The 6,800-nt window shown below is 48.0% G+C and overlaps 1 protein-coding gene across 1 annotated transcript in view; it reads right to left on the bottom strand.

Moving 5' to 3' along the window:
* Positions 1-1,607: 1,607 nt before the first annotated feature.
* The window catches only part of NAT10 (N-acetyltransferase 10), a 34,480-nt gene continuing 29,287 nt past the window's right edge, over positions 1,608-6,800 (bottom strand). Inside the window, exons 21-27 of the mRNA XM_023528789.1 lie at positions 5,636-5,732; positions 5,445-5,555; positions 4,348-4,520; positions 3,710-3,829; positions 3,232-3,330; positions 2,710-2,783; positions 1,608-1,714 (exon numbers count right to left, since the gene is read on the bottom strand). Of these exons, the coding sequence (XP_023384557.1) occupies positions 1,627-1,714; positions 2,710-2,783; positions 3,232-3,330; positions 3,710-3,829; positions 4,348-4,520; positions 5,445-5,555; positions 5,636-5,732 (762 nt within the window). The 3' untranslated portion in view covers positions 1,608-1,626. The remainder of the gene's footprint in view (positions 1,715-2,709; positions 2,784-3,231; positions 3,331-3,709; positions 3,830-4,347; positions 4,521-5,444; positions 5,556-5,635; positions 5,733-6,800) is intronic.

The following is a 6,800-nucleotide window of genomic DNA, read 5'->3' as shown; positions in this document are numbered from 1 at the left end:
AATATCCATTAATATCATCTGAATGAAGTGACCACTCGGGGGGGAAAAAAAGAAGCAAGCAAGGCCTCAAAGAATACATGATGATAGACATCAGTGTTTTTACCTCCAAAGGTAGAAACTTCACACGAGCTCAGAGCCCTCAAGCACATGAGCTACCACACAGGCTGGTTAATTCAGGAGGCCCCTCACTAGCAGCGACAGCCAAATGAACCACAGGAAAGGCCAAGCTATAAGTGTGGAACGGGGCCGTCTCCACACCAAGCATGTTCGCTGGCCTTTTGTGCCAAGCAAAGCCACCACACTAAAGGCCATAGCCATCATGTCATGGGCCCTGTGCCATGTCTGCTATACTGTGCAAACCAGAAATTAGGACACACTGACCGTGGGCTTCCATGCCACATCCCAGAGCACCCGGGAAACAAGACCAGCACTGATGCTGGGACCAATAGTTCCTAGAGTCAGAAGATTTCCCCTTTCTAAATGTTCCCAAAATAAACCCTGCAGGTGACCCTGTCGGTAACTGACAATGCCAAGACCTCATCCTTCTCACCAACCCCCAAATCAGCTGTGGAAGCCTCATCTCCAGAGGCCCAGTGCAGGGAGGCCTCATTCTCGCCCCCCAAAAAACTCCAATGAAGGTTCCAGGCCAGGAATCGAGGTTATCTACAAATGCAGCTCTCTGCAGAGAAGCTGCTTGGAGCAAAGGTTTTGAGTGGTCCAAGGACTCCTAGGTTGCCCAAGACCCTTCCAGGTGGTCCCCAAGGTCCAAACTATTTCCGTAATGATGCATTATTCACCTTTTTCACTTCCATTTCTCACAACTGTTCAGTTTTTCAGAGGCTACAAGATGTGTGATAGCACAAAAGATTGAATGTAGAATTCAGCTGCTTTCTCTTAAGCCAGATATCAGAGATTTATGAAAATATAAATATAAAACATGCCACTTTTCTTACTGAAATTTTTATGAAAAAGGATTTAAAAAAAATGAATCCATTAATTCTGAATAAGCAAATTTTTAAAAATTTCTCAGTATTTAGCTTCTACTGTGGAAAATATGGATACAACGTACATAAATGAAAGCTCCTTGGGGTCCCGCAATAATTTTTATAATATAAAGGAACTCTGAGACCCAAAACTTTGAGAACCGCTGGCTTAGGGGAAGGAGAGTACAGCAGGCATAACTATGGGCACTGCAGTGGACAAACGCGGTCCCGATTCTGGTTCTGCCTGTACCAGCTGTATGCTTCTTGCTAAGTTACTCGACACTTTCAAGCCTTGGTTACTGCAGCTTTAAAGCAGTGATAGTAACAAAAGAGCCACTTGGTGTTGTTCTGAAGATGAATGAACACTGCATTAAAGCCCACAAGAAGTGCTCTGTCACCAGCAGCTCTGGGACTGTTCCCTCAAGCCCATCCCCTACATGTCTGGGAAATACGAGCAATGCTGAGACTCAGCCCTAAAATATGGCCCTACCTGATTTGTAGGAATTGTGCTACAGAAGTAGTGATGCTCAAAAGAAAGAATCCTGACTTTTCTCTCAAAATTTTGGTTCCAACCTCTTATTTCCAAACAAAGTTACTAAGAAGTGCAGAGACCGGAGAGCCTCTCCTGTCAGATGTCAGGCCCTCACCTTTTCAGGCTGACGATCGAAGCATTCTGCCCAGCTTTGTTTAAAACCTCATTCCACTCTTCATCATCTCCACGAATTACATATCTAAAAAATAAAAGGGAAATATCAAAGCCTGCTAGAAAGAAAAGGGGACCGCTTAAAAGAAAATAAGATAGTGACAATATTCTTATCAGACATGTCCTCCATAAACGCCAGACCAAGCTGTGTCAGAGTTTGAGGTGCAGAGAGAACAGGCATGCGGTAGGGCCGTGGGATGTGGAACCTGCTCCACAGGATGGGAACTTCACAGGAGCAAGGAGGGTCACCAGGCTTGCCAGCAGGGCTCGGCAACAGGACAGTCCTGCATGGCAGGCAGCTGCCCGACTTCTCATACCTAACTCTCATTAACTGCCCACTACCTTCTTGGTCGCTGCTACTGCCAAACATGTCCCTACAAGCCCTGGAACTGTGTCTCTCCCCACCCCACCGTGCCCCACCTCTTGGGATCTAGCAGTCCTGGCAAGTCAAAGTTTGATATTGCAAAGCTGAGGGCAGGGATCTCCTGGCTACCTCCATCCCGTGTCCAACAACCACCATCAGGAATGAGCCGGCAGCTACAGGAATGACAGGTCAGAGAGGCACGAAGGCCACTAATTCTGGAGTTGTCATTCCCATCAATCCACAGGGCGGGCAACATCGTTATAGTTGAAGCTAAGAGGGGACCAGGACTCCTCGTAACAGAGGGCTCCAAGCAGGAAGCTGTCTTGGATTATTTGTTGGCAGTAGAATCCTTTCTTCAAACAAATTCACGTGCAAAAGCCAAATACAGAAAAGTGGCCATTAAAACTGGATGCTCACCGAACAACATCCCCCTTTCCTGAGGGACCTGAGGCATGACAAGGAACCCTCAGGACCTCGAAACATGATTAGAAAGTCAATGTGGCAGCACTTATTTCTAAAGTGATCCCAGGAAACACAGCTTCCAGGGTACTCGGGACCCAGGATATGGAGTAGAAGAGACCTGCACACAGATTCTGTGGCCCGAGAAGACAAGGCAGAGCCTTCCCTTCACTCCCCACGAGCAGCAGAGGGGGCCTTACTGAGAGAGATCCATGTTCTTCAGCTTCCCCACTTCTTTCTTGTGTTTCTCCTGGAACTCCTTTGCTGCTTCATCCTTCGGTCAGGGCCCCATCGACAGAGGAGGTCGGAGTCAAGCAGGGGACAAATCACAGAACAAGGTGAGGGGGCAGAGTCTCACCACGATGAGCAGACATTTTCTGCTCCTCGGTTTACCCCCTGCACCTCGGTTTACCCCCTGCACCATCAGAGGCAGCTCTTACTGAAGTGTGTATGAATATAAAGCGTACATTTTGAAAAGTCTAAAGGGATAAACAGCAGCGGCTGCTGGACTGTTTGCACACACACGTGCACACGCACACACTCACACTCAGTGGGAGGCCGAAGTCTAAGGTAGTGTGTGCTTGGGTACATCTGAGGCAGGGACTCGAAGGGAGCGACACTCGCTCACACTACAGAACACCGACACCACCAAGCTCAGTCAGGCCTCTTCCTAAAGGGGTGGGGGACGGTCGGCGCTCACAAGGCCTTCCACGGGAGCGTACCAGGTCATCGCTCAGGGTCTTCATTGTGGGCTCCATGACCACATCCTTCACTGCCACCATCTGCTCCTCAATAGCCTTTTCCTGCACTTCGTTAAATAGCTACAAAAGATAACGGCCAGGAAGCAAAAGATGAAGCAGAAACAGAGACCCGGTCACTTGCTATCAACTCAATTAGTGCAAACTGCATAGTTTAAGAGTATGTGAACTCATGTTAAAAACACAGACTGCATAGACAGCAAATTTCAGCAGTGGTACCTCTGGGAGAAAACACAAGACATTACAGATATAGCTGAAGTCCCTCATTTTTTCAGAGGTATGTGCGTGCGTGTGTGTGTGCGCGTGTGTGTGTGTGTGTGTGTGTGTGTGTGTACAGACTTGCAGCAGATACGGCCAAATATTAAGATCTACTCATTGTGCAGCAAGGGGTGAGTTAACATTATTTATAACTGACCAAAACCCTGCCCTCAGCCGAGGTTACCTTCACAACTTTGCGGATGATCCGGTTGAAAAGTCCCATCAACTGGCCCGAGGGCAGCTCGATCTCCTTTTCCAGCTGGTCCACGGACTTATGCTGCAGGCCAATCCCCAAGAGAAGAGCCTGGAGAATGGAAGATCTGCTGGAGTGGCCACTGGGACAGGCCCTTGCCCATATAAAATGGCGCTGAGAACCAGAGCTGCTCTCTCTTTTGAACAAAGCTATCTGGTATAAAATATAGACTGGCGCTGTGTATTCTGGAATCTTCTCTTGCACCCTGTTACTGAAACTACCAAGAACGCTCCCTCTTCCTGAAATCTCCAAACTAACTTATCCTGAAAAACAGCTGCTTCACACTACATTAAAAGTTTGGGGTGCTCCTGGACCTCTGCTAAGGTAGAGTAAGAATCAAGGCAACATGGCTGGGTAGAAAGAATGTAGGTTCAAACTGCAACTCTCCCACTTATTAACAATGTGGCTGGACTTCAGAGCCCAAGTGTTCCTACCTGTAAAACAGAGACACTATTATCTGCCCACCCATCAGAACAAAATTATGGCAAAGCATCCAACCCCAAATTCAGTAAATAAATCACGCCACAAACCTAGCTTCTTTTCTGGCACACGAGTAGCAGATAACTTACCGACTGGGCAGCGGACAGGGCCAGGTCTCCCAGCTGGTTCAGAAAATACATCCGGGAGATGGCTGGGATCATGTCCATGATGAGGTGATAATCAACCATGTTCCGGGAATACATCTCTAGCCTCTTCAGGTCATAGGGGAGAAAGAGTGCTTCCAGCTCTTCCTGGTGTAGGGCTGCACAGGGGACAGAGCCAGACAGGTCAGGGCAGCCCGATGCCCTGCAGGGGCTGATGGGATTCCCAGACAGCACACATCCAGTTCCCGTGCGGCACTCTAACAGCCTCCACGTGGCCTTCAGCCAGAGCAGGAGAGGAGCCACCTGGAAGTGCCTGCCCACCAAAATAACACACCACCCAGCAGCCTGGACCTTGCAGAGACAGACAAGTGGCATGTGACCCTTGCTCAGAGATCCACAGAACACATCAGACCAAGGAAAGGCTCCCAGCCCCAGGGTTAAAGGAACACATCCCCACTCTATCACCTCTCCTCCCACTGAGTGTGAGGGTGTGCGTGTGCGTGTGCAAACAGTCCAGCAGAAACTGTGCACGCTCTGCCTGGCACAGAGAACAGAGATTTTCCCATCAAAATGTAATTGGTAAAAAAAAGCATACACGCACATATTTAGCAACAAGAAAAAAAAAAGGCCACAGTTGTTATTACTAATAATCCCTTACACATTTTTAAATATTCAAACAATTTATAAGCCCAAAGTACTTCTACGTGTTGGCCACAGAAGGTTGGTGGCATAATCTTACTACGATTTCACAAATGAGGAAACTGAGCCTCAGAATTGAGCTAGTTACCTTAGTTCACAGGATTTAAATCGGGTTCCATAATTTATTAGGTTTATGACCTTAATTGACACTTAAAGTCAAATTACATCCCCAAAGTCTTGCTATGAAGAGGAAAGGCACTATGTGTGACAGTGCCTTTAAAGCAGAGCAGGGCCTAGTGAGCGGGAGGCGGCCAGTGGAAGATGAAGGCCTAAAACCAGTCCCTCGATTCCTACCCCATTTTCCCTCTGGACCACTGCATCTGCCTCCTACTTCCACGTGACCAAACCACTATTGGCCCTCCATGCCGTCCTGCCCAGCTCACCTGGTTGTGCTGGCTTTCCGACGTTCCTGTTCTGAATGATGTTCAGAGCCAGGGGAGGAGAGAATGTGCTGAACTGGTAGGACAGCAGAGCCAGGAACCGCCTTCGGAAATCTGTGGGGTACAACCACAGAGTTAGAGGTCTGGAGGCCCCCAGCTCGTCGCCTCGCTGTCCCCCTTCCACTCAGATTCACCTTTCCAAAAGGCCGCAAGCCAGGCTCCCTGGTCAGCCTCGCTTTCATCAGTCAGCGTTTTCAGCATGATGCATGAGTGTTCTCCTGTCAGGTCATTCTGGAAAACACAAATTTCAAACTGCACCAAGAACCCCTTTTGTCGACAATCTGTCACCGCTAAAGGGCAAGAATACAGAATGAAAGGCTCGGTAGTTCCACGGGCCTTTCCTTCTTCCCTAGCCGGGAGAGGTACCCTCGCCTTTGCGTTCTCACATGGCCTACACCAGCGCTCTCAAAGACCACGCTGTCCTGCAGCTTCCCAGCAGGCACCACAGCAATGGAGCAGAGATGCTCAGATCTTCAGAGCATGACTTCTGCTCTGGACTCATGGAAGTGAGCCACCTGCTCACGTCAAGTAGATTCTGAACTCAGAGTTATTACAGTTTAAACTCTACATGAGCCAATCAATGTGTTTTAGTGCCTTACAAGAAAAACTTTATGTCCAAAACCCAGAGTTCCCATGCTGGCAACCAGTTTGCAAGTGCAGGCTTCTTTAGGTACTAAAATAGAGATCACAGGTTTTTAAATTTTTACTACATAACAACAAAGTCTCATACCATAAAAATAGCTAATGCATTTCAAAAGAAGAGCATTCATAACAAAACGCCAGCACCGAGTCACAAATGAGCAGCACACAGCACCAGACCATTGGGACACACAGAGGTTAGGCTGAACTCAACGGTCTATATTCTCCTTGTAGTCGACTATCAAATTTATATCTTAGCCTTGACCTCTCAAATGGGAACTACCTGGGATACTGGCTTTGTGCTCTCAAAAATCAAGTCTCCAACGCTCCTTCCTCTTTGCTGATGAACAGCAATGAAGAAAATAGACAGTCTACAGCCATGCTACCCTGAACACGCCCAGTCCCGTCCGGAAGCTAAGCAGGGTCGGGCCTGGTTAGTACTTGGATGAGAAACCACCTAGGAAGACCAGGTGCTTTAGGTACAAAAAAGAAAAAAGAAAACACCAGAACAATCCTTGCCCTTGGGAAGTATATCCTATTGGAACTATGCTGACCACTCCCAAAACTACCGCCAGCCCCAACCTCCTCCTTGAATTCCAGATGCCTATAGTCAACTGCCTATTCCATATTTCCACTGGGATGTCTAACAGGCATCTCTTA

This window comes from Pteropus vampyrus, unplaced genomic scaffold (assembly GCF_000151845.1).
Source record: "Pteropus vampyrus isolate Shadow unplaced genomic scaffold, Pvam_2.0 Scaffold31, whole genome shotgun sequence".
Classification (NCBI taxonomy): domain Eukaryota; kingdom Metazoa; phylum Chordata; class Mammalia; order Chiroptera; family Pteropodidae; genus Pteropus; species Pteropus vampyrus.
The sequence above is the reverse complement of the archived record's forward strand: the minus strand, read 5'-3'. Positions and strand labels throughout refer to the sequence as shown.